The following is a 27,595-nucleotide window of genomic DNA, read 5'->3' on the forward strand; positions in this document are numbered from 1 at the left end:
TTTTTTGAATTCGCCTAAGGGCGCTTCAATAATAGTCAGTCAACCAGATGCGTTTCCTTTCAACATTTTTTCGAGGTCAGAGGAAGAAAAAACAACTAAATTGGTGTATGTAGTATTTGGTGAATTCATTTATATATTTCTTTTTTTCCCCCCAATTGGTCAACTCCTGACTCATCGACACACACACACATCTGTCAAACAGATACATATTTCAAACGACAAAGCAATCGGTGGGGCTAATCATTTTATGTGCGGGGGTTTATTGGCGACCGCTAGATGGCCGACCGTCGTCTGCTCTTTCCACGCCCACCGCTGTTCGGTTGTTGGTTGTTGGAAAATCGCGCCGTTGTGAATCAGTCACATTGAGCACGCCGTCCGCTACGGACACACGTCAGAAACATCTCATCCCTTAAACTCGAATTCAATCAAAAAAGACTTTTAAGTGTGTGTATTTATTGTGTGTGTGACACTTGGGTGTGTGTTTGTGTTGTGTGTGTCTGTAGCAGACGCTAAACAAACAACAGTTGGAATTTCAGTTTAGACAAGAAAATCAGGTAAGAAGTTTGTTGTTTGGTGCCGGAAGTTGATGATGTCAGTCGTATAATGTAACTTCCGGTAGAATGAAATCCCGAGGCGTCATTCATTCAACTTGATGATTTTGTTTCGTATAGAAAACTACTCGCCATGTTGCCAGAACCTACGACGACGCGGTTAGAGAGGAGCCACTTGAGGTTGACATTCAACAGGAGTCTGAGCGAGCCAGGAGGCAGCAATGGCAACAATCAGGAGCTGAATGATCAACGTCACCAGCCAAAGAGACTCTACATGCAGTTGCAACACCATCACAACCAGGTGCATTTGCATCAGCACAGCAGTGGTGGTGGCAAGGCCGGCAATTCGTTGGGTTCCAGTTCCCAGTCGTCGGTGTCGTCGTGCAGCACTTCGTCCTCGATTTGTTCGATTGACAAGGACGAACTGCTGGACGACCATCAACCACCGCTGGTTAGCCACTTGCAACAGTCACCGGCCAAACGATGCTGTCTGGGTCTACCGTTGTCCGTCAGCTTGCCGTCGAGTCCCAGCTCGGATAGTTCGTCCTTGCAGAGGTCCATGATGGCCAAACGGACCCGAATCTACACGGCCGACCAGTTGGCCATCCCGCCGACAAACGGCCAGCAGCAGCAGCCGGTGGTGATTGTCGATTGTCGTCCGTTCATGGCCTACAATGCGTCTCACATTCACGGTGCCATCAACGTCAATTGCTCGGACCGTTGGAACCGCAAGCGATTGCAAACGGGCCGGGTGTCGTTGGCCGATTTGGCCACCAGCCCCGAAGGCAAAGAATTACTCCGCCGGCGGAGCGTCAAGGAAGTTATCGTCTACGACGACGGAGCCGTCGATTGCGAACGTCTTCCGCCTTCCAGCACCCTCTACATCGTCCTGTCCGCTTTGCTGGACGACCACAAGGAACCATTACTCTTGGCCGGTAATTTAACCTTGTCCTATTTTATTTTTTTAGAATTATTTCTGCCAACTGAAATTCCGAAATTCTTGGCTGGATCCAACGGGTTATTTCCGGAACAATCATTGGGTTAAAACGGTTAGGTTTAGCTATTGATAAAGAAGGGGGGGACTCCCTTTTGGGTGTGTGTGTGTGTACGTGTGTGTCTATATAGGGGAAGATAGGGGAGATGGTTTATTCTGGGGTCTCTGCGGATGACACACTCCAGAGTGGAACAAGGGGGGAATAGGGTGTGTGTTTGTGGATGACTCATAACTCGTAAAAGGCTCTCACACCTTATGTTGTTTATGTTATAGGCTCCTGTATGTTAATTTTTGGGTTTGTTTTATTGATTGACAGGTGGACATTCTGAATTCCAGCGACGTTATCCGCATCTTTGCGAGAGTCAGCAAAGTAGCAGCAACACTTCCGGCGGTGGTGGATCTCTGATTTCTTCTTCAAGTCACGTCGTCAATTCATCGTCGCCGGATGTGGATTCTCATCCGACCACCCAAATTCTGCCCTTCCTGTACTTGGGCAATGGGCGTGACGCTTGCGATTTGACTAAACTCGACCGGCTGGGCATTTCACGGGTCCTCAACGTGACGGCCGATCTCCCCTGCGACGAGCACATCATCTCCCGCGGAATCATCTTCAAACAATTGCCGGCAGCCGATTCCGGCCAGCAGAATCTCCGCCAATATTTCGACGACGCCTATCAATTCATCGGTAAACTAAAAATTCCATTTTCTCCTCCGTTACGGTTTTTCGCTTTTCTACACACTCGTCAGGTTTCTCTCCTACGTCACAATGACTCACGCACACAGACACACAATCGTTGACATTTGAAATGGTCGTGACTCACGCACACACACACAATCCAATGAAACCGTAGAAAATTGGATTTTAAAAGTTTTTTCTTATTCAAAATCTTGTGAGAATGAGAGAAACGAGAGGGAGTTTGTGTGTGTGTGCTCGGCTGCCTTGAGTGCTGCTAGTGAGTGAAACGGGACCCGCTCTCTATGACGCATCTGAGCACATCGATCGGCCTTGCGTGAGTCATCGTGTGTGTGTGGCTAGTGTCATAGCTCCGGAATTTTCTTACCTCAAGGCTTTTTGGGTTATTTTCTAATAAAATAAAATTTTCTTTTTGATTGACAGATGAAGCTCGTTGCGGTAGCGGTTCGGTTCTGATCCATTGTCACGCGGGCATTTCGCGTTCGCCAACCATCGCCATCGCTTACCTGATGCGTCACGCCCAGCTGAGTTTGGTCGAGGCTTACACGATGGTCAAGCAGCGCCGTCCCATCATTTCGCCCAATCTCAATTTTATGGGTCAATTGCTGGAATTCGAACAAGGACTCGGGCGATCCGATCATCCGGTCTCTTCCGCCGCCGACGCTGCAGAAGAGCCAACGGATGTGACGACGGCCATCACTAGTACATCGTCGGCCAATGGCGACATGAGTCCCGTCACTTCTTGCCGTCACTTGCGTCATTTACCGCCTTCACGCTGGTCCGCCCGCGACCAATCTCCATCGGAAATGGAATCCAGCTGTCGCGTTTGATTATTAATTTTAATTCATTTAATATTTAATTCTCCCTCCCACCAGAATATCATTATTGAACATTTTTTGGATAGAAAAAAAACTCGGAAAAAGTCTAAAAATTATTTTCTCTGTCGTATTTCTCGTCTTCCCAATTTCGATCGCCATCTTTTTTAATTTTGAAATAATTATCACGTACACAAGTCAGATCGCTCCTAGTCGATGCAGCTACGTTTTGTTGTCACAATTGAGAAACCTTAAAAAACCAACCACACATTCTTCTTTTCTGCCAATAATAACCTAGAAACAAAAAACAGAAAAAATGGTATTTTCTTTGATTATTTCTCTCCCATTGTTTATTTTCTTTTTTAATTATTTTTTTTTTATATGAATGGCGTCGTTTGTTTCTCAGTGTGTGTGTGCCTTTCGTGATGACCCGTATTGATCCGTGTGTCTGTATTATCTCGCTGTATTATCTGTCAAAAATATATGAAAAAACTGAGAAAAATAATTTCGACTTAGAGCGTCACACGATGAGTCATCCACCGTTACTACTATTATGTGCGAGCGCTCTGACTGAAAATCTGGAACAATGGCTTCTACTCACAGAGATAAGGGCTACTAGGGGGGATTCTCTACCCTCATCATTATTTGGGTATTATAATATCGGGTGTAGGATAGAAAAATAAATTCCGACTCGAGTTACTACACTGGCACATCACCTGATACATGTTTGAAACAGACGAGATGCTAATTCAATTAAGAGAGCGTGAAACCGTGTCATAGACGCTGAAGGGAGGGACTCTCTAAAAGCCGTTAAGACGGATGAACATGACTCAGGAAACGGAAGCTGGAAGGGTGAGGGGGGGGGGAAATCGATCACGTGGCCTATTGTTGAAACCTCAATAGGTGACTAATCAGCAAGTTTCTCCCCCCTAGCACGAAAGTCTCTTCAGCTGTCTGTCAAATATTTATTCCCCTCCCGATTTTTCGTCGTTGTGTCTGTGACGTCAGCTCTTTGTCGATGAGTAACGGACGCCATCGATGCGTCATCCGGAGCACAGCAGCAGCAGCAGCGGCTCTGATTTCCCAGAGACTCTCTTGTTGCGCCGATATTCATCTCTGTCGATCCGCTTAACTTTCTACTACTCTGCGAAGGTGTATTAGTTTAATCTTTTTACCAGAGACCAGAATTTTATTTTTTCGATTGACATTTACAATTCCGGATGAGTTCAATTCCCAGGAGCCAATGAAATAAAAATTTATGTTTTTTTTTTAAATCCTTTGGGATTATATTTTAAGGTCAACATCTGGATTCAATTGATTTATGATTTGACCAGAGAGTATTAGTCATCATTTTCCACCCCTTGAATGAAAATCAACTCTCTCTCCACCACCAACAACAACCCATTGTCATCATTATAATAGACGATTTACAAGCCTACTCCCCCGATACTGGGCAAAAATAGTTAATCATGATAGATAGAAGAAAAAGGCTTTTTTGTAATATTTATTAGGCGCTGCTGCATTGATTCGATTGGCCCGGCTGACGTCGGTCGTTTAGGCCATAAATTATTGGCCGATAAGAGAAAAAACGGGAACCCACGGGGGACGTGTAGTATAAAAATAACAGGAAACTGCGTCAGCACACACACACACACATGCACTTTCCTGACATAAACAACACATCTGAAATGTGTTTGAGACGTTAATAGGCTTTGCCGCTATATACAGCTAGAGACTCGAGCGCTTCTAATTAGCATACAAATGTGCTGGGCTTTTTAGACGGCGCGCACGAGAGATGTCGCTCCGCCCACGTTCGTTTTCAATCAAATCGTTAATGGCCATCACCGAATTGGGTTTTTTTTTTGATCGAAATTTAATTCGATTAGGTTGGAAAAAGAACAAACAAGGTTTTATATTATGCATACATTATTTATTTTTTAAAAAACGTTTTTGTTTGGGAAAAGAAAGCGCCACCTCGACCGTAAACGGCAATGCCGCAAGGCAAACAATTAAAATGGCGGATACCAGTTCAAAATAGACGAAAAATAACCGCCGGCCGTTAAAGATCAACTGACGGCTCATTGTAAGGTAATCCTTACATTTTGATTCGTAATAAATTTCTCGTCAATTTCAACTAGCAATTGAGTGGTGAATGAACAATTTTCAAGTTGACAAATTGTTGTTGCTAGGTGCAAGGGAACAGACGATTGTTTTGGCCTTGTGATTTACTGACATCGAGGAATATATATACCGTCTTGTGGGTGTATCAATGTCCTGGATACGTTGACGGTTTTTAATTTTCAGAGTTATTTCAACTAAAACAATGCCTCCCAAAGCTGCAGCCTCTCGGCCTGCTGCTGCCAAGAAAAAGGCTCCAATACATAAACTCCCAGACCCAATCAGGGATGGAGAAATTGTTCGTGATATCCAGAAGAGACAGTGGAGGCTCGGCAAATCCATTGGTGTTGGGGGGTTTGGAGAAATTTACGCAGGTATATTCAATCTGTGGAGTGAAATGAAATGTCATCTAAATCAGCAATCAATTTTCTTTTTTCTCAGCGTCTGACAACATTGACAAACAAGTAAACGCAGCCGATGCACAATATGTGATCAAAATTGTAAGACAAGATTCTTTATCTATTATTCAATATGGTTGTTTTCATTGACACTTTTTACTATTTAACAATCACAGGAACCTCATTCCAATGGTCCGTTATTTGTGGAAATGAATTTTTACATTCGGGTAGCTAAAGCAGATTTCAGTAAGTTGTCAACAACATTCTGAAACTTTTTCGTTATTAATGAGCTATTATTTCTTTGTCATTAGTTAATGAGTGGATCACTTCTAACAAACTGAAATTCCTGGGTATGCCCCGATTCATCGGATCTGGCTCGCACGAATACAAAGGTGAAAAGTATCGTTTCATGGTCATGCAACGATTCGGTATCGATGTCCAGAAACTCTTCGATGCCAACCAGCGTCGTTTCCCTCTCAACACGATTCTCAACTTGTCACTGAGAATTATTGACGTTCTGGAATATATCCACGCCAAGCAGTACGTCCACGCCGACATTAAAGGCTCCAACCTGCTGTTGGGATTCGGCAAAGGTGGTGAGAAGCAAGTGTGGCTCGTCGATTTTGGACTTGCTTGTCGCTACACTGTCGATGGTGTCCATAAAGAGTACAAGCCGGACTTGAGGAAAGCTCATAATGGAACTATCGAGTTCACCAGTCGTGACGCTCACATTGGAGGTACATAATTTGCTTCAAAATAATTATAGTATTTTTGGTAAACATTGCTTTTTTGTTTCCAGCCAATGGACGTCGTGGTGACTTTGAAATTCTTGGCTACAACATGCTCCAATGGATGTGTGGGAGACTTCCGTGGGAAAGTAATTTGACGGATCCAGAGTTTGTTGCCAGTCAAAAGAACAAGTACATGTCCAACATCCCGGCTCTTATTCAGGAATGTTTTCCAGCCAAGAACGCCCCTGGTAACTAGAAATCGATTATGTTTTCATCTTCGTAACTTAATTTCTTTTTAAAAAACAAAACAAAACAGCCGTCATGGTGAAGTTCCTGGAAATGGTGGCGAATCTAAAGTTCGAGGAGAAGCCCAACTATGACAAGTTCAGGCAATTACTTCGGCAAGGCTTGAAGGATGGCGGTTTCCCTGACGATGGGGCGCTCGTATTCCCTCATCTCAACAAAGGAGCGGGTAGCAGCAGCGTGCGTAGTTCACCCAAGAAACGCTCGGCTCCACCGCCTGTGCCAACCGATGACGAAACGGAAAACGGAAATGTCAAGCAAAAGGCCAAAACCAGTATTAAAAAGAGTCGGGAGCCTTGCTCACCCAAAGTCACCAACCGGTAATGTCAATTTAATACTTATTCATTTTTACTATGTGTATACTAATGTCATTTAGTTGTTCAACTCGTAGGACGACGAGACGGGCCAATATGTCGCCAGATTGTGATACGACAGATTCCAGCAGTCTCAGCAGTACGACATTGGCCGTAGTCTCTAAGAAGAGATCGGCTGAGAAGAAGGAGCGTTCCAAAGAATTATCGGCTAAATTAGACACGTCGCTTAGCAATCCCACCCCGGCTATGCTGGCCATTTTGGCCCGGATGCGTAGCAAAGAGGAAACACCTTCACCGGCCCTTCCATCGAAAAGGAAACAAGCCAGGTTTGAATAATTGAAGGGTTTTCCTTTAAACAATTTTGTACCTGTACACTTAATAAACGATTCATTGATAATTTACTTTGGCATTTTAAAATTCACTAAAAAGGTTGGACAGCCGTTCGTGTAGCCCAATCGATCTCGATTCCAGCTCGATCCTGACTCCCGCCATGGAAGAAGTCATCCGCGTGAGAGAAGTGCGTAAAAGTATGGAACAGAGTGGACATTTTTTCACGCCCATTTGCAGTCCGAAGACTACCGCCGACCCGACTCCCATCAACCGTTTCCAGAGTCCGACTTTGACGCCACGAAACATGGACCTGTACATGACCATGGATTGTACGCCGGAAGAAGAGGAGCCTCGACGGAAGAAGAGCAACGGCAGTGGCAAGGGCTTCGTGACTCCATCCTCTCCCTCTAAACGTGTTCTGAGAAATCGACTTCACGAATCTGTGATTTTGGACGATTCCACATCTTCGTCGGTCAATTCCAGCACCGCTGGTGAATCGTCGTCGTCCACCACACCCGATAACCAACGCCGAGTTGTCCACAGACGTAATTTAATCCTTAAAATTTGAATTATTCATTTAAAACGAGTTGATTATTTCTGTTTTTTTAGACAAGTACAGAGTGGTCGACATGGCTTCTGCGTCCACGCAAACGTCACCCGGCGTTTTAAGTCTACCAACTCTTGAACGGAGGCCTTATTCGCTTAGGTCGGCTGCTCAATCTCCAGCAAGCACTCCGGGGAGACTCTTCCGTCCTCCGCCGCAAATTATCGACCTTAGTCCCGACATGTTTCGCAATGATGCCAGTCCGTGAAACGTCACAGGAGCAAACAAACAAAAAAATTTTCATTTCTATCCCTTCCCTCCTACTACATATTTCTTTTAATATCTCGTAATCGGAAGTTTTAATTATTTAAAATTCATCTTTAGTCGAATTACCGACACCCACCATTTTTTCTTGTGCCTATCTTAATTTAGTGATTTTTAGTGTGCGAGTGTTTAGCTGCTACTCAAGTTGAACCATTACTCTTAATTCCTCCTACAATATATAATGAAATTTTTCAAAAACGATCAGCGTATAAAACAGAACTAATAACATGCGGGTACTACTCACTATATTCACGATACGTAGCCTGATTTGTTATTAATGTATTTATGTGATTTACGCGAGTCTCGTCGCATTCTGAGCGGAAACAAATACAGTCGGTTCAACAAACATCAAGACTTAATAAAACTATTGAAAATCGATATTATTCTTTATCGGTTTTGAGTTCGCTGACTCTGGCGTAGGGGAACTCGATGTCACACTTTGGAAGAGCCGAATGCAGGAACTCTATGCAGCCTTCTCTGTTGGTGACTTCCGGCAAATCATAGAGGAGCAAGTGACGCAAGTTGGAGAGACACGACAGTGATTTTATGGCTGAATCACTAATGTCACCACAGCTGCTCAACTGAAGTTCTTCAAGTGAACTTTTGACTGCTGCCAGCATGGGCAGGGCTTCGTTGTCCAAGTAGTTGCATTTGTGAAGGGTTAGTTTTTTCAAATGATCAAGTCCTCCTGCAGAGAAATATGTTAGCATGAATTGGAAGATTATGTGCTTTATCTCATACTCAAGTGAGGAAATCCAACTGACATGATACATGATCCTGTAGCATCAATTTCTTCAATCAACAAACTTCGGTAGCCCCCGGGAGGCAAGCTGTTGTAGTCTTTGAGAACAGATTCCTTGTCCTTCCATCTCACACCTGCTCCACAACGAAGAAGCCACTCTGCTGCAGCTCTGTCTGGTCCAACATCCTTGATTCTCGACTCATCCACTCTGTAGAAGCAGATTAATTTTAATAAACAAAATTTATGTAAACTGAAATTAAAATTACTTGTTGGTGATTGTGTTTAACCATCCCCAGATAGTTCGCTTAGACTGAGACTGTAACAGATTCCTCACTGCCAAAAGTTTCACCATTTCTACAATAAATGAAGAGAATGTTACACTGTTTTATTTTCTTTTATTAACTCTGTCACTTGGTTAACAATTAGATATTAATAATAAAATAACACAAAACGGGCAGGTTAAACTGAAAATCAAGTCGTTCTTGTCAATTTGTTTAATCTGATTCGTAATTAACCTAAAATACCTAAATATTTACTTCAACGTTTATGTTACGCTCTTGCTGTTTAATGTTTACAAATTTTGCCGGTATAAAACGCCACCTAGCGGCAAAAAACGCTCAAATACTGAAAATGGTGTTTCACGTACTTTTTAATAAATTGCAAAGAGTTCGTGAAATTTGTAACCCTATAATGAATTAATTTTCATACTTAGTAATTTTCTTAACAGTACATTGTTGTTTTCTATAATTTTTTTATTAATTATGGTGAATCGTGAATTTTCGATTCGTTAGGAAGTCGCAACGTTGCCGCTATGCTTCTTCTTCTTGAAGCTCTCAGTGTTCTTTCCTTTCAAGTATCGAGCTGCTAGTGGGGAGAGTGCTATTGCAGGTGAGTTCTCTCGAGCTTTTTAATATATTATTTAGATAATCTTGAGTAATTGCTATTTTTAATGTCTTACTACTATCATGCTAAGTTGAGTAAGCGTGGGCGTTGTTATTTTTAGTTATTTGATAAGTGGAAATGTGTTACTTGCGATTGTCGGCCATCGGCAGCAACGTGGTTGTCTGTCGCCATTTTGACATTTTTTAAGGCTCAGTAGTAGACAGGCGTTTTTTCTAAATTTACATCTCGGTACTTAAAAGATGGTCAGACAACGCACCCTTATACATGCATAGTTCATGTAATTGAAGTCTTACCCCCTGTATTTTCAGGGTAAACTGTTGTCTGACCAGCTTTAGTTCACACACACACACAGAGTTCTCCCCAACCACCACCACCATGCCACAGAACGAGCACATTGAGTTGTTCCAGAAGCGCTATGGCTTTCGCATGGATTATCAAGAAAGGCAGCGAAAGAAGAAGGCTAGGGAGCACAAACTGCAATCGAAGATGGCCCAGAAGCTGATTGGTATCAAGGGCAAGATCTTTGCCAAGAAGCGCTACTCTGAAAAGGTGCAACTCAAGAGGACCATCAAGGCACATGAAGAAAAGAAGACTCGCAAGAAGGAAGATGGAAAGGTGCCTGAAGGAGCCATGCCTGCTTACCTGCTGGATCGTGAGAACACATCACAAGCCAAACTGCTGTCTTCTATGGTGAAGCAGAAGCGCAAGGAGAAGGCTGGCAAATGGGATGTTCCTCTACCCAAAGTTCGTGCCCAGTCAGAAGCTGAAGTGTTCCGTGTCTTGAAGACGGGCAAGAGCCGCAGAAAGGGCTGGAAGAGGCTGGTGACCAAAGTTTGCTTCGTCGGAGAAGGTTTCACTCGTAAGCCGCCCAAGTACGAGCGTTTCGTCCGACCCATGGCATTGCGGTTCAAGAAGGCTCACGTCACACATCCAGAATTGAAAGCTACATTTTGTCTCCCGATTGTTGGTGTCAAGAAGAATCCCTCCTCTCCAATGTACACATCTCTGGGTGTCATAACAAAGGGAACCATCATCGAAGTCAATGTTTCTGAACTCGGTCTCGTCACTCAGGGTGGCAAAGTTGTGTGGGGCAAATATGCCCAAGTGACCAATAATCCTGAAAACGACGGATGTATCAACGCCATTTTGCTCGTTTGAACATAATACACACGAATTTTCGTTTAGCTTCGCCGTTTTAGCCTACGTTATCTTAGACTAGTCTTAAGTTAAATTTCTGTGACTAAATTGTTTTCAAATATCAAATTGTAATTGTAATTGTAATTTGTTTATTTTTCTATTGCAGCCGAGTTGTATGTTGTAAAACTCCACGATGCAGATCTTCGTTAAAACCCTCACGGGTAAAACCATTACCCTCGAAGTTGAGCCTTCTGACACTATCGAAAATGTCAAAGCCAAAATCCAGGATAAGGAAGGTAAAAAGTTCACAAAAGTTTCATTTGTCATTTTAATTATTTTGATGAGTTGACGTTCTTAGGACACTTAATATGTACACTGATTATAATAAGCGTTTATTTATCTGAATTTTCTGCATTTAATCATTCCCAGCAATACCTAGCCGGCAATTTTCTCATCATTGTCTCGTTTCTTTCAGGTATTCCTCCTGATCAGCAGAGGTTGATCTTCGCCGGCAAGCAGCTGGAAGATGGTCGCACTTTGTCCGACTACAATATCCAGAAGGAATCCACCTTGCACTTGGTGCTCCGCCTTCGTGGTGGTGCCAAGAAGCGCAAGAAGAAGAACTACACCACTCCCAAGAAGAACAAGCATAAGCACAAGAAAGTCAAGCTCGCTGTTCTCAAGTACTACAAGGTAATTTATCCGCAACAATTTGTTATTGATTGGTGAATAATGTGTATTTTCTGATTAATTACAGGTCGATGAAAATGGAAAGATCAACCGACTCCGTCGAGAGTGCCCTGGCGAGAAGTGTGGCGCTGGAGTTTTCATGGCCGCCCACAAGGATCGCCAATATTGCGGCAAATGCGCCAAAACCTTTGTTTTCAACGCGCCCGAGTCCGATGAATAAGCGATAGATTATGTGGTTGTACGCCGTTGTGAAGTTGAATACACTATGGCTGTGCAAAATGACTGTTTTTATTGATTAGTTCGTTATTCTCAGCCGATGATGTGTATATACGACTTTACAGCTGGTTAATATAAGTGATGAAAATGTGATATTTCGAGCAACGTTAATACTTAAATAGCAATCGCATACATTTTGGTCTGAGGTCATTAAAGATTCAGATTATTTTCTCAAGAAATATTCGTATTTATAATTAATCGAATGGAATTTGTTTTAGGACTGGGAGATTATAAAATGATAACTAAAAAACTTTTGAGAAAAAATAATAATAAAATATCGATACTGGTGAAACGAAAAATCGATTTCTTATATTACCCTATCCACTGTTTAGTATCAGGCAACATGGCCGCCCCCCAAGGCCCCAACCCAAGCTTTGTTGCAAGTTTCATTGATCTGAGTTAGTTGCTTGACGTATCTAGTGGAGAACACAAGGCTTGGTGATATCGTTTTGGTTGTTTAGAATTATCCAGCCATGGCTGAATATTTGGCTTCGATTTTTGGAACAGAGAAGGACAAGTAATTTGTATTAAATAGAAGTATTATCAATCAACGGTATTTAATACGATTTGACATTTAGGGTAAATTGTTCTTTTTACTTCAAAATTGGTGCTTGCCGGCACGGAGATCGATGCTCTCGTATTCACAACAAACCCACTTTCAGTCAGGTATTAAAGAACAAAGATTTATACAAATAATTTGGTTTTGAAAGAATATTTCTAACTGTTGTACATTTATTTAGACCATATGTCTTCAGAATTTTTATGTAAATCCTCAAAATGCCACAAAGACCGCTGATGGAACTGCAGGTATAATGTGCATTGTCTTTTGTAAAATTCAATATTGACACTCTACTTTCTGGTTTACAGTTCCTGGTATTGTTACCATGAGTGATGAAGAAGCCCAAGAACATTTTGATAACTTCTTTGAAGATGTATTTGCCGAATGTGAAGATAAGGTATGAGGTACAATAAAGTGGTTTCCGTTTTGTTCCTGCTAACTTTTAGTTTATGCAGTATGGAGAAATTGAGGAGATGAATGTTTGTGACAATCTTGGAGATCATCTTGTTGGAAATGTATACATCAAGGTATAGAGTAACTGTAAAATTACTCTACTACACAGACATACATAATTTTTGTCTTCAATCCAGTTTCGTAGAGAGGAAGATGCTGAGAAGGCTGTAAATGACTTAAATAACAGATGGTTTGCTGGAAGGCCAGTCTATGCTGAATTAAGCCCTGTAACAGATTTCCGCGAAGCTTGCTGCCGTCAATACGAACTGGGGTGAGTTGGAAAATTGCTCAACAAGATGCACATGGCACTTGTCAACTAATAATGATTTATTTTTGGTTTTCCCCAACATCACAAAGTTCTGGTGACTAAGAATTTGCGTTTTTCCCCACCCATACATATTCGAGTACTAATACGTTAAGAAATTTAAGTGAAATCTCACTTTTTACAGCCCAGCCAGTCCGACATCGGTTATTTACTAAACGCCTTCTGAAAAAAATGCCATTTTGTTTGTGACTGATTTTCTGTTTGTTTTTTCTTTCTAGCCCAGCCTTCTAGCAAATAATAATTTTTGTTTTTTCTTCTTCTCTTCACAGCCTCTTCAAGCTTCATTATTAGTACATTAGTGTACGACATCCCGAACCTTTTACACATCTTGAATATTTTTTTTAGATAGGCACGATTATCAGAAGTTGGCTAGATGAGAAAGAAAGCTGGACAAAGCCTTTACTGACGATTGATGAAATTTAGCGCATTCTTATTTTTGTTTGTTTATTATTTTCGTGGCGATGTGAGAATGGCGATTGGTTTACCAATGTTTGACTGGTTGTTGGCTTTTGTATGTAGAATGAAGCACAAGATGGAAGCTCTAGAAGGTGCTCGGGGTGGGAATAGAGGACGACCCCGTGTGCCCTTCAGCAGTGCTGACCAAAGGTAGTAAACACATACAGAAAATGTCACAAGTTCATTTTGATATTCAACTATATCTTAACAACTAACCAAAAGAGAAAATCACTCCAACTCTGTGACTTACCCACTTCATTTTATTTTCAACGTTCTAAACCTTCAATTGCCGACTATTCTTTACACTGTTAATTTGGTTTTTCGTTTAAATGTAGCGAGTGTACGCGAAGTGGATTTTGCAATTTCATGCATCTGAAACCAATTTCGCGCGAACTAAGACGTGAACTTTATGGACGTAAACGTAAAGGAAGGAGGTAATTAGAAATGATTTTATTATGCAGATCTTGCTTTATTAACCATCCATGTCATTTAAATTAATAGCTCCAGCCGAGATAGAGGTGGTTCCGGTGGACCTGGATCTGGTGGTGGTGGTGGTGGAGGTGGTGGTCCTCCTCGACCTCGTGACCGTCGCCGATCTCGTTCCCGTGATCGTAGCGACCGTCGAGATCGTTCTGGACGCTATTAACAATTGTTTTTTCTATTTCAATCTTAAGCGTATTGTAATGCCATGATGAAAATACAACTACTTCACACTTTCAAATAATTGAAATTTCGCGCGTTTATTAAATTTAATTGCTTAGATAGTTTCTTGGATTGGCAGATTATATTTTATTATTTTGTTCTCGTCAGGAATATCCTGATTATTTGTCCATCCACTATAATCTTTCTTTTTAAAAAGGGGAAAAAGATGATAAAAAAAAAAAAAAATGAGGTTATGTTTAGTTTTTAAGGCCTGACACACCCGCAAGAGGCGCCATATTATTCAAATTTGTGTTACGTTTTTTCCCGAAGGATAAACGATAAAGGACTAGTTGAGAAGTGTTTTCTACTTTAAATCTCAAATATCTGAAGTGTAGATAACGTTTGATTGCTTCTTCATTAAATTTGCTTGAGCAAACAGCGAAGGAAGAATTAATCGAAGTAAGGACGTTTGTATATTTATTGTTTTTTCCACACCACATGGGCACATGCTCATTTCAGATTGTCTGCATGACAAAAAATATTAGTTGGTGGTTTATCAAACTAGTTTGAAATTTCTTTCAATATCCAGAGAGACTGTAATTTCTTAGCAAACATAACAGCACAGACTGCGAGGAATTTGGAAGACCTCATTTGTAACTGAAAACGATAGTGAGTTCAGTATATTGACATTAACTTATTGTCAATGGCAATACAGCTTTCAGTCAGTTAATTATTGCCTCCTGTTATTGAAAAGGTATTGAACATGATTTCATTGATTTCCCCATTACATTTTCTATATTGAAGGATGTTACTGTTAACTTAGGATCGATTGGAAGAAAGAACTATTTGTTTTGTGGTACAGACAGAAATGAAGATAATTAATGTTTATGGTGATGAAAAAATTTACTATTAATCTAGTTATGATATTTCTGTTTTAATGAAATTCTTCTTTCCCTTATCAGTCTTCAAAGTTGATCAAAGAAACTAGGAACACTTAAAATAAAAAAGGATGGATATCCTAGAAGAAGAAGAATTCAACTGGATAGATCAAAACTTTTTGAGAAACAGCAGGCCACAAAAAGCAAGTTATTCCAATGTAATGATTTGATTTTGACAAGGCAAACATTTTAGATTATTAAATTGGTATATTTACACAGGAAAAGGATGAAGCCTGGAAGAGAGAGCTAGGACGGCAACAAGAAAGACACGAGTCGTGTGAAAATGTATCGTACAGTCACGAGAAGCAAGATCCTGCATCAATTTATCCTCGAGACATAAAGGGAAGAAGATCGGTGAAACTTGAACTAGATAGAGAATATACAAAAACGGAGATATTAGACCTTTTTGGTGATGAAATGAATCAGATGATTTCTGATTCTTGTGAAACATTTGCATTTTCAAACACCCCTACTAAACAGGATGACCTTGCAGAAATAGAAATAATTGATCTTTGTGATTCCGAGAATGAATTGCACGAGGAAAAAAGCATTCCGAATTTGTGTGGGATGGCTAAAATGGAAGCAAACATCTCCATTCCTCAAGATGAGAAAATCATTACAGCTTCGGCAGTTGTTTTGACCGACTCTGAAATCAAGCAAGACCATCAGGTGTCAGTTAACAACAATTACTTTAAAACAAGTAAAATTTCCAAGATCATTGATAGATTGGCTGTACCCATTAACTATGTTCTTGCTGGATTTGAACAAATAATTAGCGCTCTTTCATTCAGCTCTGACATGAAGTCTTGCTCTCTTGTTGGGGCCAGTAGTTCAAAAAACAGCAATAACCTAAAGCCCAATCCTTCAATGGCTACTTTGATGGATTTGAACACTTTACACCATGTTTCTCCAAAAGTAATATTCATTTTAAAGGTAGAGTTTAATTCTGTAGATATTTACATCTTTTTCACATTCAGGAGACGCTTCACAACGATTCTCAGCCAACAAAAGAAGAAAATCTGATGACTGAGTATTTAGAATCGGAGATCGATTGTTATTTCAATCCGCCGTTCCATACATGCCGAAATGCTCCCTCCATCATTGGCGATAACGCGAGGTCTTATTCAAGCGAGATTCGAAGAAAAGAAGGCGAAGTCGCAAGGCAAGCTCCATATGTCAATTTAGACACAAGGTATTGCAGATTCGTCTCCTAACTTAGCTTGTTGAACTACTGTACATTCCAATATCCTTTGTCCATTAAATCACAGAAATTCTCCACAAAAGCACAGTTTGAAAAGTCGTTATCGATCTGATCGTCGTAGTAGCCCTATGATGAATGTGAAAAATGTCCCTAAATCCGATATTGAATGCCAATTGAAACAATACGAATATGCAGATAGTGAATTTCAAACCTCAAAAACTTCATTGTCTGCAGTGGAAATTGAAGCAACAAGGCTTATATCAACCAATGACGAATGTGGTGGGAAATTAATAATTTGATTAAGTTTTGAGCATTAATAGGGGCGCGCTGAACATTACATTTTTTAATGTAGGTATTCCTCAGAACTTGACCAGTCGAAAGTGTGAATTACAATTTAACGGTAATAACACTCAAACCTTATCCTACGAACGTGATCTACTTTCTGAAAACAAGCCACTGAAGTCATCAACCTCCTCATTACCTCCCTTCATAGAGGGTGATAAGGAAGTTTCTACTCCATGTGTTTCTCTTGAATGCACAACAGCGCCTAGTTCTGATTCTATTGTTGCTCCATTTGTTTCTCGTTGTTCAAGCATGACTGAAATTCCTCTTCGCATATCTACTCGACAAAAATCTCGGCCTCATAGATACCGAGATACCGATGACGATTTGAATATGAGACATAAAATAAGAATGACGAAAGCGAGATCCAGCTCAACCAAACTTAGAAGTATATATATGCATATTATGCATGTATTTTGGATATATTTTTTTTAGTTAATAATATGTTTATTTTATTTTGCAGAACCATTGATCAATGCAGTCAGATCTGTTAATGTGGAGCCCGTCGTTGAATGTGAAAGTTTGGAAAGCTATCATGTCGATGACGTAGAAGGTATCCTTATTTTTTCATTTGTTAACTCTGAGGATCTTGTCAAGTTTTGTGCTGATCAGCTATAAGATACCCTCGAATGTCAGTTTACATCGATATAGCTGCATACAATATGCAACCGTTTTTCTTGTTGAATTAATCAGATAGTACCGAACCACGTGGTTTCTACTTGAACAGCGATTAACCTGGATTAACCAGAAATATTTTATTGTTTTTTTTTTTTTTTTTTTTTTTTTTTTTACTATTTTTTTTTTCTCTTTCTACTTTTTGTTTAGTATAGCAATTAATAATGGTCGTTTTGCAATTATGGAGTTTATGGTTTTGCAGTACATATTCATTGTTCAACTTAGATTTGTTAATTCATTAGATTAAAATTTCCGGTGTGCTAACTTGATCATTCGAAATTAAGACGAATATTGCCTGAAACTGGACGATTCAAACCAGTCAACATTATCAATAAAAAACTCTAATTTTTTCATTGTAACTTTCTCTGGTAACATTTAGCCAAAAATGAAAGCTGGATTAATCTATTAATCAGCTTAATCAGGTATAGGCCTACGCACTGCACTATGGGAATTGGACTAGCATCCGTTCAGGAAAATAAGTTTCATCTAGCATTAGTCGGCCAAACCGGGCAATCAGATAATCAGTGTGAGATTAGTAAATATGAATAATAAGATGACGAAATTGATTCTCATTCGCCTCATTATATTTCATTCGAAATTCTCATTACAGTTCATCAGCGCAATGCGTGAACCGATTTCATCAGAGAAAAGGTTGCTTTCTTCATCGTCCCACTTAAAAAAAACAGCTAGGTTTTACATTATTTAAAATTTATTATAAACTTAAATAGAAGACGTAAAAAGAGCATTTCATTTTTTATTTCTTTGGTTTTGTCATTCTAGCTGGGTACTATTTATTGGAATGAATATTCCATCACCTCCATCACCTCCATGATCCTTCCTTCCCTCCCTAACCCATGGGACAGAAGACAAGGCAGTCTAAGTTCTATTCCTGAGATAGAAGTTATATCTCTTTTTGTGTTATTGAGCCCAATTTGAACAAATTATGTTCCCCTCCTTTGAGGTCGACGATTACCACTTTTTGTAAATGTCAACAAAGAAGTGTTCAAATATGAGTAACTTTAGTTTCTTCGATTTCTTTGTTACCTTTCTTTGATAGATCTTTAGTTATTAGCAAGACGGATGAACAGGCAGCAGGGCAGCGCAGCAAGAGGCGCTATTATTCAAATTTGTGTTAACTTTTTTTTTTCAGAAGGAAAAAGGAGTTAATTTAATTAATTGAAAAGTGTTTTCTACTTTATGTTCAATTATTAGAAAAAAGCCGCTGCTATATTTTCATTTTCATTTGTCGAAAACTAGGTAGCCTAACTAGGTTGCCAGTTGCCACCGCTCTTCATTGCTGTGGTTACTGCTGCCACCTATTGTCTGGTTCGCCCACTTTTTCTTTTCCCTATAGAGGGGTTACATCGGGACCAGGAGGGCCCGATGCCTTAGAAGTAGACTAGATTAGAAGTTCTCCGGATTCCGCACTTTACCCACCGTCTAACCTGCACATGCACCCTGCACTTTACCGACACCCTTAGAGGTTAATCGATTTCCGGATGTGTTGTGTGTGTGCTGTGTGGTCGAAAGTGCTGCATGGGTCGTTTCAGAATTCGTTAAATTTGGATTAAGTTCGTGTTCAAGGTGAGGCTCATATAAAGTTGAGTTATCTTTGATGTTCAGTGTTATTGTTACACATTTTCGTTTAGATGAAAACTGCAAAGATGCATCCGATTAAACCCAAAGCAAACCTTCGTTGTAAGAAACAAGATGCTAGTTGTGTTACGGTTGACCAATTTTATGTAATGATGAAAGAGGCTGAAGTCAAAGAAAAACAATCTAAAAAGGAAATATTTGAGCTGATTGGTGTATTGGATAATAAACTAATGAATGTTGATGCCAAAGGTAAATATTGAGTCACCGCCTTTTCCTAAAAATAGACAAATTGTTTTTCTGTTATGCTTTCATCTAATAATGTAATTTCCAGGATAATTTAATCTCTTTTTTCAAATAGTCAATGAGGCTAATAAGAGGATTAACCACCTCAAAGTGAGCAGCATTAAAAGAATGGATATCCTGGAAGAAAAAGTCAATGGGATAGATCGTAGATGTTTAGAAATACGAAACAGAATATTAGTAAGTTGTCTAGATAAAGTCAGTAATTTTAGTTTGACTATGTAAACATACAAAAATAGTATTAACGCAATTTTTGTACAGGAAAAGCACGATGGTTATGCACGAGACAGGAAGTCGGAAAGTCGCATAAACGAATCAAAGAGTCATAGTTCCCGACATCGAGACAAGTCTTTCAAAGCTCAAGAGAGAGAAAGGGAGAGAGAAAAGCAGAGAGAAGAGCAGAGAGAAAAGCAGAGAGAAAAGGAAAGATCAGAGCAGAGAGAAAAGGAAAGGGCAGAGCAGAGAGCAAAGGAAAGAGCAGACCAGAGAGCAAAGGAAAGAGAAAAGCAGAAAGAAAAGGAAAGAGAAAAGCAGAGAGAAAAGCAAAGAGCAGAGCAGAGAGCAGAGCAGAGAGCAAAAGAAAGAGAAGAGCAAAGAGAAAAGCAGAGAGAAGAGCAGAGAGAAAAGGAAAGAGAAGAGCAGAGAGCAAAGGAAAGAGATCATCGACGAGATCAAGAGAGTCGAAAGAAAATTGCACGAGAAAGCCATGAGTCTCGTGAAAGAAAATCGGACATTCGGATGAAGCCTGATTCATCTTGTTCTCCGAACATCAGTAGCACAATCAACAAATCTGAAACCGGACAAGACAACGACAGCCTCCATGAACCCCTCCTTGTTACCGGACAGGGAGGTTTACTTCCTTTAACAGAAGTAAGTTTAAGATAGGGATGAATAATATCAAATAAATGTCAATATTTGCTTGTTTTTAATATCAGATCCAGCTCCAGGAATTAGCAAAGCCAGATAATTGTGTTCAATTTATTGGAAAGTTGCTTCTTGCCTCATATCCTGAGGGTTACTTTTTGATAAAGGAAAATTCCTTTGCTGTTGCTGTAACTTCCTATCACATGGATGCCCTCTACAGTAAACAAGTTCCTCTATTATTTTCAAAACCCAAATCTAACTTAACATTTTATAATATCTTATTTGTTACAGGGATTGTTTCCAGTAAATACAAAGAAATAAAACGGCGTGGTCGTCCCTCTCAAAACCTTACAAAGGAAGAAATGTCTTTGGTTATTCGTAATAAGGTCATTAAATTCAGAACAGTGAATCGTCATCTGATACAGTAACCCTTCCCATTTTTTAATTTACTTGAACTATTTATCGTTAATCTGTTCAGTAATCATTAAGTTTGTTTCGTCTGTGCGAACAGTGAGTTTCAGAATCAGGACAGGTTAATACATCAAACTTATAAAAAAAATCTCAATTGCTTTCAGGTTAATATGTTACAGACATTTTATACGGTAAGTGAATCTACTGAGTTATCTTGTGTAGAGTAGCTATTTGCTATTAAGAATTTTTAGTTTTATTGCGATCAATCGATTTATTCTATTTAAACTGTTGGATGCAGCCTAAATTTGCAACTAGCAGGATTATTTTATTGAGATACGCTGCCATGGCCATCAAACTGTTAAATTACCTTTCAATCAATTCTCAAAAGATTATTTATGTTACATGCCTAAATATTTTTTCTTGGCTTCTTGCTTCATTTTTATTTACAGCATTGTTTTGTCGCGTAAGACTAAATTTCGAAAATTTGGAGCTGTGATCAATTGGATGTCGAAAACTTGATTTGCTTGATGATAAGTTAATATTTATTCATTTTCATTCCGTAAATACCGTTTTATAGAATTTTTTTTACTGTTTTACTAAAAGAGAAGATAACCTATATTTCAATGCTAACCAAAGTGCAAAGCATTCCTTCATTAAAAAGGTATATTGTTTAATGGAATCTTTCGGCATAGCCTGCATCGGCTTTGAACCCAATTCTCGTTATCTTTTCGCCTTCTGCCAATAATTTGTTTTCCCGTAATTCTAATAGACCGTCTCACAAGCCATTAAACGACGTGATACGAATACGGCACGAATTTTTACATCCTTAGAAAAAAAAAAGTTGCAAGAGATGGGCGGTTCTCTGGAGTCTGGACGGGCGACCGTCCTTCACTGTTTAGCACCTGGTGGGAGATTTTTGTACCTTTAATTGTCTTAACTCTTAAGCCAAAATCAGTGTCAGCATGGTATAATAGGCTAACCTATTATACCATGGTGTCAGTGTGTCACTGTGTGTCACGCTGGTCTGAGAAAGACAGAGGAAGACGCCATTGTTATCTTGTGATGGTAAAACTATTCTCCTCGATTTGAAAAGCTTATCTACCGAGTTTTTATTGCTTGCAGTTTAGTTTTAATCTTTAACCTCATTTAGACTACGTCCGACCAGTCCGACTACGTCAGTGATCGAATATGTGATTTTTGCGAGATTTTGTATAGATGTTCATCGCACTCCTTAAAGTTGTTTAGCGTTCAGTGACTTGTTAATAGTGAGTTTCATTATTTTGGACATTTTACATTGTATTGAATGCTACTTTTCACAGTAACGTCGGTATCGTCTAGGTCCAACCGAAATTATCGTTTTGTCTCTCGCGTGATTACGAAGATGATGATACAGAGTCTTATAAATTCATGTGGAACATCCATAGATTACAGAAGCTATTGGCTGTTCGCTTTCTAGAAGTAAAGCAACAGGTCTGGTTCGTATTATCCAATCAGAATTTTCGTAATTCTTGAATTGCACGAAAAACATTTTCTTTATTTCTAGGGCTTGGTGAGAGTTGACAGCCAAATAAATTTTGACCTCCAACATGCTCAAATCCACAACATGTTGGAGGTAAATCCGCAGGTCTAAATCCGACAGCTTTCACATTGAAGTACCAGAAGTTTTTTGCATCTTTTACTTATAACTTATGCCTTATGGCTTTCAATGCTCTTCATTGCTGTGGTTACTGCTGTCACCTATCGTCTGTTTCGCACACTTTTTCTGTTAAAAAAAATGGAAGGTTTATGGGCCTGAGAAGTTAAGGGGTCATTCGATTTCCGGATCTGTTGTTTCTGGACGTGTGATGTGTCGCAGTTAGCAGCTTGCAGTGTGGTCGAAGGTGAAAAGCTCTGCGTAGGTCGTTTTAAAATTCGCTAAATTTGGATCAAGTTCGTGTTTAAGGTGAGGCTCATATAAAGTTGAGTGATCTTTGATATTCAGTGTTATTGTATTTTCGTTTAAATAAAATAAATCCTTCTTAGATGGATCCGATTCAACCCAAAGAAAATGTTGATGATGATTTGCAACAAAATGATAGTTGTGTTACGGTTGACGAATTTCATGTATTGATGAAAGAGGCTCAAGTCAAACTCAAAGAAAAACTAGAAAAAAAGAAAATTTATGAGCTGATTGGTGTATTGGATGGTAAACTAATGGATGTTGACAACAAAGGTAAATCAAGTCACCTTTTCCTAAATATAGGAAATTTCCCTTTTGTTTTTGCTATCTGTTTAATACTGGAATTTAATCACATTTTTTTTCTTGTAATAGTTAATAAGAGAATTGACACTCTGGAAGTAAAAAGCAATCGAAGAATGGATATCCTGCAAGAAAGAATGGATTTCATAGAAGAAAAAGTCAATGAGATAGATAACACATGTTTAGCCATTCGAGAAAAAATTTTAGGAAGTATGCCACCAAAATCAGTGGATAAAGTCAGTAATTTTAGTTTGACTATGCAAACATAAAAAATAGTATTAACGCAATTTTTGTACAGGTAAAGCACGATGGTTATGCACGAGACAGGAAGTCGGAAAGTCGCATAAACGAATCAAAGAGTCATAGTTCCCGCCGTCGAGACAAGTCAGTCAAAGCTCCAGAGAGAGAAAGGGAGAGAGAAAAGCAGAGAGAAGAGCAGAAAGAAAAAGAAAGGGAGAGAGATCAACATAAACGAGATCATCTTAAAGGAATTTCACGTGAAAGCCACAAGTCCTATGAAAGAAAATCGGACAAGCGGAGGAAGCATGATTCATCTATATCTCTAGACACAACCAGTAGCAGAAAAAAGCAAACTGAACCCGTTCGAGACAACGGCAGTCGCCGTGAACCCCGCGTTATTACCGGACAGGCAGGTTTACTTCCTTTAACAGAAGTAAGTTTAAGATAGGGATGAATAATATCAAATAAATTTCAATATCAATAATTGTGTTTTGTTAATTTCAGATCCAGCTCCAGGCATTAGCAAAGCCAGATAATTGTGTTAAATTTATTGGAAAGTTGGCTCTTGCCTCCTATCCTGAGGGTTACTTTTTGAAAAAGACAAATTCCTTTGCTGTTGCCGTAACTTCACATCAGATTGATGCCCTCTACAGTAATAAGTTCCTGTATTATTTTCAAAACCAAAATCTAACTTAACATTTTATTATATGTTTTTTTTACAGGTATTGTTTCTAGCAAATACAAAGAAATAAAAAGATGTGGTCGTCCTCGTCCCTCTCAAAATCTTACAAAGGAAGTAATGACTGATGTTATTCGTAATAGGGTCAATTTTTTCAGAAGTATGAATCGTCATCTGATGTATTGACCCCTCAAATTTTTTTATTACTTGAATCTTTTATTGTTAATATGTTCGGTAATAATTAAGTTTGTTTCATCTGTTCATCTGTGCGAACAAAAAGGAGTTTGAATTCAGAAAGGAAGAGGTATCCTTAATACATCAAACATTTTTAAAAAGTTCTAATTGCTTTCAAGTTATAAATATGTTACAGACATTTTTATGTAGTAAGTGAATTTGCTGAGTAATCTTTGTGTAGAGTAACCATTGATTGCTATTAAGAACTTGAGTGTTATTGCAATTAATTGGTTTATTCTGTTTAAACTTTTGGATGTAGCCAAAATTTGCAACTAGCAGGATTATTGGAGATGCGCTGCCATGGCCATGAAACTGTTAAATTCCCTTTCAATCAATTCTCAACAGATTATTCAGGTATATGCCTAAATATTTTTTCTTGCTTCATTTTTATTTACAGTATTGTTTTGTCGCGTAAGACTAAATTTCGAAAATTTGGAGCTGTGATCAATTGGATGTCGAAAACTTGATTTGCTTGATAAGTTAATAACTAGATGCTTCTAAAAGTTAAGTTTAATTTCATGTTCTATTGGGAATTATTATTGCATTCCGTAAATACCGTTTTATTGAAATATATTGATACTATTTTACTAAAACAGAAAATAACGTTTATTTCAATGTTAACCGAAGTGCAAAGCTTTCCTTCTTTAAAAAGGTATATTGTTTAATGGAATCTTTCGGCATAGCCTACATCGGCTTTGAACAACCCAATTCTCAAAAAAGTTATCTTTTTCTCGTTCTGCCAATAATTTTTTTCCGTAATTCTAATAGACCGTCTCACAAGTCTCTAGCCATAAAAACGACGCGATACGAATACGGAATACGACACGAATTTTTACATCCTCAGGGAAAAAAAAGTTGCAAGAGATGGGCGGTTCTCTGGACGGGCGACCATCATTCTGTGTTTAGCACCTGGTGTGAGATTTTTGTACCTTCCATTGTCTCAAGCCAAAATCAGTGTCAATGTGTCACCGGGTGTCACGCTGGTCTGAGAAAGGAAGGTAGACGCCGATGTTATCTCGTGATTTTCGTGATGGTTAAAACTATTCTCCTTAATTTGAAAAGCTTTTCTATCAATTGAATTAGTTTTTATTGCTTGCAGTTTAGTTGTAATCTCCATTCTCCTTTGGACTACGTCAGTGACCGAATATGGGATTTTTGCAAGATTTTGTATCGACGTTCATCCCACTCCTCAAAGTTGTTTAGCGTTTAGTGAGTTGTTAATAGTGAATTTCATTATTTTTTTTCATTCTTCATTGTATTGTAATCTACATCATTTTTTGTTTCCAATAGGCTGACCGAGAACTGCATCCCAAGTCAGATTTCCAGTATGCAGGTTTCATGCAAAGCGAAAGCACGATTATTGTCATCTTGATGCCAATGTAAGGATAATTTTTTAAGAATTATTACATTAATAGACTTGTAGAACACCCAAGAAAGTAAAGATTGTACTTCATTACAGGAATATGCTGTGTGATGAATCATATAGTGTGAAAATGCTAGTAGCCTAGCCGTACGGTGATTCACAGTTATACATCAGCAAATCAGTTGCCATCGCCGTGGAGATAGATCGAATGGTTTGATGGTTCCTGTGTCGGCGCTTTGCGAAGGGAAGCAAGAGTCAATCTACGAGTACATGTGCCCCAATTGTGAGCCGTTAGGAGTCCAAAAGCTACGAAAGGCACTCGTGTCTACGAGGAACTACACGATTTTCTACAGCAGTTGCAACCCCCAACCCACCCACAAGAGCTCCTAGCCGTTCCTTGAGCCCGTCGATGTTCAACAAGTCGCCGACTTATCAGATCATCAAGGATCCTATGGAATTACAAATGGTTCGAGACCAATATTATAGAGAGACGGCCTACAAATGAGTGAATGACAGAATTTATTGGCGACACCAACGATTTCGCGTTTCATTTAAAAGTTGTTGGTAAGTGTAAATTAAATTAACAACTTTTATTTTTACCGTGTATAAGTGTTAATAATGATTTTATTTGTTTTAGACGGTTTTAGATCCTGACTGAAAACATGGGTACGTTGGTGCGAGTCGGTAAGAGTGGTGAAATACCAGTGGTGAAGCAAGAAGAGAATTAACAAATTGCTTTGATCTTTTGTCTGTTTTATAAGCAATTCCTGGAATAGTTATGTTGACTGTAAAGTGTGTGTGACGTAGAGAGAAAATCTTCTGGCATGCAACGGGAAAGTGCTATGATCAATGAATCAGTAGTATGTTTGAGGGAATACTTCTACATCACGAGATATTTGAAAAAAGTACGACAATTTATCATAATAATTAAACTTCTGCGTATGCTGCAAAACTCAACGCGGGAATATTAAGTTACGATGGAATTTCTCTTAAATTTAACAACGTACGAAGCTTTATTAACTCTTAACTGGAATCTCACCGTGTACGCACTTGTCATTTTTTTAATGTTATCAGAAGAAAAAAATAAGGTTACGGTAACATAAGTTATTTAAACGTATGCTATTTGTCAGACTTCATTTAATAGAAAATACAAACAAAAACAAAGATGAATAGAATTGTGTTATATTGTCCCGCCTCTACCCACAATTCCTCCACTTTATACATACATACACATATACATATACAATTATACGTACACTAAGTTAACCCGTTGGCTGCCACGCCATACAACCCGTAGGTTGCTCTCTACTACTCTACGCGCCACGTCTGAAGGATCCATGACCAAGTGGGACTTGCCATTGCTGACAAGTCCGGGCTGACACGGTGACAGGAGAAGATGGAATGCACAACCTCTAGAATCCATCACCGTATCGACAAAGGGGAAGTCTCTATGGTGCATTGCCTAACAGGCTTGCCTTGCGGCAAATTTTGGGCTTGGCGACTCTCCGACCCCGCGGCATGGAAACCACGAGGCCGAACAGCGCGGCCCGTGCTAAGGAGCTAGGGGAGAACAAAGGCGTGGCAGACAACGGATTAACTAACACAAACGAACACATATTACCAACAACAAATGATGATCCGCGTTGACACTTTGAAAATACCGGCGACGTTATGGTGTCCATCTTCTCGAAATTTCCTCTGCATTACCTGATTAAAGAGAAAACAATTCTTATTTACTGACATGCCAATAAAAGTTACATAATACAGAAAGAACAATAATCAGGTTTTCTAGCTCAAAGATTTAAATATGCAATTTTTTAAAGTTTTGTTTAAGCTTGCAATGTTGAGAACTGTAAACAGAACAAAGCTCACTTGCTAGTCTTTAAAAAAAATTCCGGAAGTATACCGGAAGTAACCACAGCGCCTCAACCATTGAGCTGTCGTCAAATTGATTCACATATTCGTGATCCCCATAAAATTTGGGGTCGATTAGGTGTGATTTAAACGAAATCCAAAATTTGGCCAAAATCGAGAATTTTCCTGAACTATAGTTCAGGAAAGTTCTCGAAACCGGAAGTACGCGTACGTAAAAAACAGAACATGAACTTTACCACAAATTTTACGAGGATCACGAATATGTGGTTCTTTTGTGCGTCAGATCAATATGTACTAAACTACTGACAGAAATGAGAAAACCGGAAGTAGAAAAAAAAC

The 27,595-nt window shown here is 39.3% G+C and overlaps 9 protein-coding genes and 1 long non-coding RNA gene across 27 annotated transcripts; 9 read left to right on the forward strand and 1 right to left on the reverse strand.

The window, feature by feature from the left end:
* The first annotated feature begins 324 nt into the window (after positions 1–324).
* On the forward strand, positions 325–3,556 carry LOC124342675 (dual specificity protein phosphatase 10-like). Its single transcript, XM_046795771.1, has 4 exons — positions 325–554; positions 672–1,486; positions 1,862–2,230; positions 2,663–3,556. Exons 2-4 carry the CDS (start codon positions 685–687, stop codon positions 3,067–3,069), a joined length of 1,578 nt encoding a protein of 525 aa, XP_046651727.1. The 5' UTR covers positions 325–554; positions 672–684; the 3' UTR covers positions 3,070–3,556.
* A 1,479-nt stretch (positions 3,557–5,035) lies between these two features.
* LOC124342620 (serine/threonine-protein kinase VRK1-like) lies at positions 5,036–8,464 on the forward strand. 5 transcript variants are annotated; one of them, XM_046795666.1, is made up of 10 exons: positions 5,036–5,137; positions 5,244–5,546; positions 5,614–5,672; positions 5,747–5,816; positions 5,882–6,307; positions 6,370–6,549; positions 6,618–6,924; positions 6,981–7,244; positions 7,348–7,793; positions 7,858–8,464. In XM_046795666.1, exons 2-10 carry the CDS (start codon positions 5,378–5,380, stop codon positions 8,058–8,060), a joined length of 2,124 nt encoding a protein of 707 aa, XP_046651622.1. In that variant the 5' UTR covers positions 5,036–5,137; positions 5,244–5,377; the 3' UTR covers positions 8,061–8,464. The 5 variants fall into 5 exon arrangements, with proteins under 5 accessions (XP_046651622.1, XP_046651626.1, XP_046651623.1 ...); XM_046795670.1 differs by having other exon boundaries at positions 6,996–7,244; XM_046795667.1 differs by having other exon boundaries at positions 5,046–5,142.
* On the reverse strand, positions 8,381–9,465 carry LOC124342853 (ATP synthase subunit s, mitochondrial-like). 4 transcript variants are annotated; one of them, XM_046796042.1, is made up of 4 exons: positions 9,395–9,465; positions 9,125–9,212; positions 8,858–9,066; positions 8,381–8,804 (listed from the first exon to the last, which is right to left on the reverse strand). In XM_046796042.1, exons 2-4 carry the CDS (start codon positions 9,208–9,210, stop codon positions 8,497–8,499), a joined length of 603 nt encoding a protein of 200 aa, XP_046651998.1. In that variant the 5' UTR covers positions 9,211–9,212; positions 9,395–9,465; the 3' UTR covers positions 8,381–8,496. The 4 variants fall into 4 exon arrangements, with proteins under 4 accessions (XP_046651998.1, XP_046651999.1, XP_046652000.1 ...); XM_046796043.1 differs by having other exon boundaries at positions 9,383–9,463; XM_046796044.1 differs by having other exon boundaries at positions 9,374–9,423.
* A 193-nt stretch (positions 9,466–9,658) lies between these two features.
* Positions 9,659–11,870, forward strand: LOC124342820 (ubiquitin-40S ribosomal protein S27a). 3 transcript variants are annotated; one of them, XM_046796002.1, is made up of 4 exons: positions 9,659–9,746; positions 11,065–11,194; positions 11,374–11,591; positions 11,656–11,870. In XM_046796002.1, the coding sequence occupies exons 2-4, from the start codon at positions 11,092–11,094 to the stop codon at positions 11,806–11,808; spliced, it is 474 nt and encodes a 157-aa protein (XP_046651958.1). In that variant the 5' UTR covers positions 9,659–9,746; positions 11,065–11,091; the 3' UTR covers positions 11,809–11,870. The 3 variants fall into 3 exon arrangements, with proteins under 3 accessions (XP_046651958.1, XP_046651955.1, XP_046651956.1); XM_046796000.1 differs by lacking the exon at positions 9,659–9,746 and having other exon boundaries at positions 11,022–11,194; XM_046795999.1 differs by lacking the exons at positions 11,065–11,194; positions 11,374–11,591; positions 11,656–11,870 and adding an exon at positions 10,070–10,945.
* Positions 11,871–12,219: 349 nt separating this feature from the next.
* On the forward strand, positions 12,220–14,378 carry LOC124342808 (splicing factor U2AF 35 kDa subunit-like). The gene is made up of 9 exons (XM_046795982.1): positions 12,220–12,381; positions 12,443–12,530; positions 12,605–12,671; positions 12,732–12,820; positions 12,879–12,950; positions 13,014–13,147; positions 13,721–13,807; positions 13,993–14,091; positions 14,159–14,378. Exons 1-9 carry the CDS (start codon positions 12,338–12,340, stop codon positions 14,301–14,303), a joined length of 825 nt encoding a protein of 274 aa, XP_046651938.1. The 5' UTR covers positions 12,220–12,337; the 3' UTR covers positions 14,304–14,378.
* A 228-nt stretch (positions 14,379–14,606) lies between these two features.
* On the forward strand, positions 14,607–18,506 carry LOC124342655. Of its 7 annotated transcripts, XR_006918919.1 has the most exons (11): positions 14,607–14,758; positions 14,865–15,053; positions 15,123–15,189; positions 15,262–15,395; positions 15,457–16,152; positions 16,215–16,429; positions 16,506–16,717; positions 16,791–17,168; positions 17,244–17,333; positions 18,066–18,145; positions 18,236–18,505. XR_006918919.1 is itself a non-coding variant. In XM_046795735.1 (10 exons), exons 4-10 carry the CDS (start codon positions 15,309–15,311, stop codon positions 18,083–18,085), a joined length of 1,698 nt encoding a protein of 565 aa, XP_046651691.1. In that variant the 5' UTR covers positions 14,607–14,758; positions 14,865–15,053; positions 15,123–15,189; positions 15,262–15,308; the 3' UTR covers positions 18,086–18,506. The 7 variants fall into 7 exon arrangements, 6 of the variants coding, with proteins under 6 accessions (XP_046651691.1, XP_046651688.1, XP_046651686.1 ...); XM_046795735.1 differs by having other exon boundaries at positions 18,066–18,506; XM_046795732.1 differs by lacking the exons at positions 18,066–18,145; positions 18,236–18,505 and having other exon boundaries at positions 14,845–15,053; positions 17,244–17,805.
* A 394-nt stretch (positions 18,507–18,900) lies between these two features.
* LOC124342205 (RNA-binding protein 25-like) lies at positions 18,901–20,061 on the forward strand. The gene is made up of 5 exons (XM_046795168.1): positions 18,901–19,039; positions 19,105–19,300; positions 19,410–19,531; positions 19,613–19,840; positions 20,056–20,061. The coding sequence occupies exons 2-5, from the start codon at positions 19,105–19,107 to the stop codon at positions 20,059–20,061; spliced, it is 552 nt and encodes a 183-aa protein (XP_046651124.1). The 5' UTR covers positions 18,901–19,039.
* Positions 19,909–20,788, forward strand: LOC124342885. The gene is made up of 3 exons (XM_046796091.1): positions 19,909–20,221; positions 20,287–20,434; positions 20,507–20,788. Exons 1-3 carry the CDS (start codon positions 20,090–20,092, stop codon positions 20,641–20,643), a joined length of 417 nt encoding a protein of 138 aa, XP_046652047.1. The 5' UTR covers positions 19,909–20,089; the 3' UTR covers positions 20,644–20,788.
* Positions 20,789–21,607: 819 nt separating this feature from the next.
* LOC124342932 lies at positions 21,608–26,666 on the forward strand. The gene is made up of 5 exons (XR_006918993.1): positions 21,608–21,691; positions 25,118–25,227; positions 25,309–25,397; positions 25,478–25,945; positions 26,019–26,666. It is a non-coding gene; the product is annotated as an uncharacterized LOC124342932 (long non-coding RNA).
* On the forward strand, positions 22,402–24,116 carry LOC124342764 (histone-lysine N-methyltransferase, H3 lysine-79 specific-like). Of its 3 annotated transcripts, none has more exons than XM_046795908.1 (7): positions 22,402–22,568; positions 22,649–22,838; positions 22,938–23,101; positions 23,164–23,280; positions 23,311–23,538; positions 23,610–23,757; positions 23,828–24,116. In XM_046795908.1, the coding sequence occupies exons 2-7, from the start codon at positions 22,649–22,651 to the stop codon at positions 23,968–23,970; spliced, it is 990 nt and encodes a 329-aa protein (XP_046651864.1). In that variant the 5' UTR covers positions 22,402–22,568; the 3' UTR covers positions 23,971–24,116. The 3 variants fall into 3 exon arrangements, with proteins under 3 accessions (XP_046651864.1, XP_046651865.1, XP_046651863.1); XM_046795909.1 differs by having other exon boundaries at positions 22,406–22,568; positions 22,649–22,683; positions 22,717–22,838; positions 23,164–23,538; XM_046795907.1 differs by having other exon boundaries at positions 22,410–22,568; positions 23,164–23,538.
* Positions 26,667–27,595: the final 929 nt, after the last annotated feature.

Source organism: Daphnia pulicaria, chromosome 6, assembly GCF_021234035.1.
Source record: "Daphnia pulicaria isolate SC F1-1A chromosome 6, SC_F0-13Bv2, whole genome shotgun sequence".
In the NCBI taxonomy this organism is placed as follows: Eukaryota; Metazoa; Arthropoda; class Branchiopoda; order Diplostraca; family Daphniidae; genus Daphnia; species Daphnia pulicaria.

What these genes read in the sequence shown, in the direction of transcription:
- LOC124342675 (XM_046795771.1), top strand. Translation starts at nt 685, where the DNA reads ATGTTGCCAGAACCTACGACGACGCGGTTAGAGAGGAGCCACTTGAGG. An exon ending in GGAACCATTACTCTTGGCCG is followed by an intron (nt 1,487 to 1,861) that starts GTAATTTAACCT and finishes ATTGATTGACAG; the next exon opens with GTGGACATTCTGAATTCCAG. An exon ending in CGACGCCTATCAATTCATCG is followed by an intron (nt 2,231 to 2,662) that starts GTAAACTAAAAA and finishes TTTGATTGACAG; the next exon opens with ATGAAGCTCGTTGCGGTAGC.
- LOC124342620 (XM_046795666.1), top strand. Translation starts at nt 5,378, where the DNA reads ATGCCTCCCAAAGCTGCAGCCTCTCGGCCTGCTGCTGCCAAGAAAAAG. An exon ending in GGTAGCTAAAGCAGATTTCA is followed by an intron (nt 5,817 to 5,881) that starts GTAAGTTGTCAA and finishes CTTTGTCATTAG; the next exon opens with TTAATGAGTGGATCACTTCT. An exon ending in TCACCCAAAGTCACCAACCG is followed by an intron (nt 6,925 to 6,980) that starts GTAATGTCAATT and finishes AATGTCATTTAG; the next exon opens with TTGTTCAACTCGTAGGACGA.
- LOC124342853 (XM_046796042.1), bottom strand. Translation starts at nt 9,210, where the DNA reads ATGGTGAAACTTTTGGCAGTGAGGAATCTGTTACAGTCTCAGTCTAAG. An exon ending in TTAAACACAATCACCAACAA is followed by an intron (nt 9,067 to 9,124) that starts GTAATTTTAATT and finishes CTGCTTCTACAG; the next exon opens with AGTGGATGAGTCGAGAATCA. An exon ending in AGTTGGATTTCCTCACTTGA is followed by an intron (nt 8,805 to 8,857) that starts GTATGAGATAAA and finishes ATTTCTCTGCAG; the next exon opens with GAGGACTTGATCATTTGAAA.
- LOC124342820 (XM_046795999.1), top strand. Translation starts at nt 10,137, where the DNA reads ATGCCACAGAACGAGCACATTGAGTTGTTCCAGAAGCGCTATGGCTTT.
- LOC124342808 (XM_046795982.1), top strand. Translation starts at nt 12,338, where the DNA reads ATGGCTGAATATTTGGCTTCGATTTTTGGAACAGAGAAGGACAA. An exon ending in TTTGGAACAGAGAAGGACAA is followed by an intron (nt 12,382 to 12,442) that starts GTAATTTGTATT and finishes TTTGACATTTAG; the next exon opens with GGTAAATTGTTCTTTTTACT. An exon ending in TTGGAAATGTATACATCAAG is followed by an intron (nt 12,951 to 13,013) that starts GTATAGAGTAAC and finishes TCTTCAATCCAG; the next exon opens with TTTCGTAGAGAGGAAGATGC.
- LOC124342655 (XM_046795732.1), top strand. Translation starts at nt 15,309, where the DNA reads ATGGATATCCTAGAAGAAGAAGAATTCAACTGGATAGATCAAAACTTT. An exon ending in TATGTCAATTTAGACACAAG is followed by an intron (nt 16,430 to 16,505) that starts GTATTGCAGATT and finishes ATTAAATCACAG; the next exon opens with AAATTCTCCACAAAAGCACA. An exon ending in CAGCTCAACCAAACTTAGAA is followed by an intron (nt 17,169 to 17,243) that starts GTATATATATGC and finishes TTTATTTTGCAG; the next exon opens with AACCATTGATCAATGCAGTC.
- LOC124342205 (XM_046795168.1), top strand. Translation starts at nt 19,105, where the DNA reads ATGAAAACTGCAAAGATGCATCCGATTAAACCCAAAGCAAACCTTCGT. An exon ending in AATGAATGTTGATGCCAAAG is followed by an intron (nt 19,301 to 19,409) that starts GTAAATATTGAG and finishes TTTTTCAAATAG; the next exon opens with TCAATGAGGCTAATAAGAGG. An exon ending in AAATACGAAACAGAATATTA is followed by an intron (nt 19,532 to 19,612) that starts GTAAGTTGTCTA and finishes ATTTTTGTACAG; the next exon opens with GAAAAGCACGATGGTTATGC.
- LOC124342885 (XM_046796091.1), top strand. Translation starts at nt 20,090, where the DNA reads ATGAAGCCTGATTCATCTTGTTCTCCGAACATCAGTAGCACAATCAAC. An exon ending in GTTTACTTCCTTTAACAGAA is followed by an intron (nt 20,222 to 20,286) that starts GTAAGTTTAAGA and finishes TTTTAATATCAG; the next exon opens with ATCCAGCTCCAGGAATTAGC. An exon ending in TCACATGGATGCCCTCTACA is followed by an intron (nt 20,435 to 20,506) that starts GTAAACAAGTTC and finishes TATTTGTTACAG; the next exon opens with GGATTGTTTCCAGTAAATAC.
- LOC124342764 (XM_046795907.1), top strand. Translation starts at nt 22,649, where the DNA reads ATGGATCCGATTCAACCCAAAGAAAATGTTGATGATGATTTGCAACAA. An exon ending in AATGGATGTTGACAACAAAG is followed by an intron (nt 22,839 to 22,937) that starts GTAAATCAAGTC and finishes TTCTTGTAATAG; the next exon opens with TTAATAAGAGAATTGACACT. An exon ending in CACCAAAATCAGTGGATAAA is followed by an intron (nt 23,102 to 23,163) that starts GTCAGTAATTTT and finishes ATTTTTGTACAG; the next exon opens with GTAAAGCACGATGGTTATGC.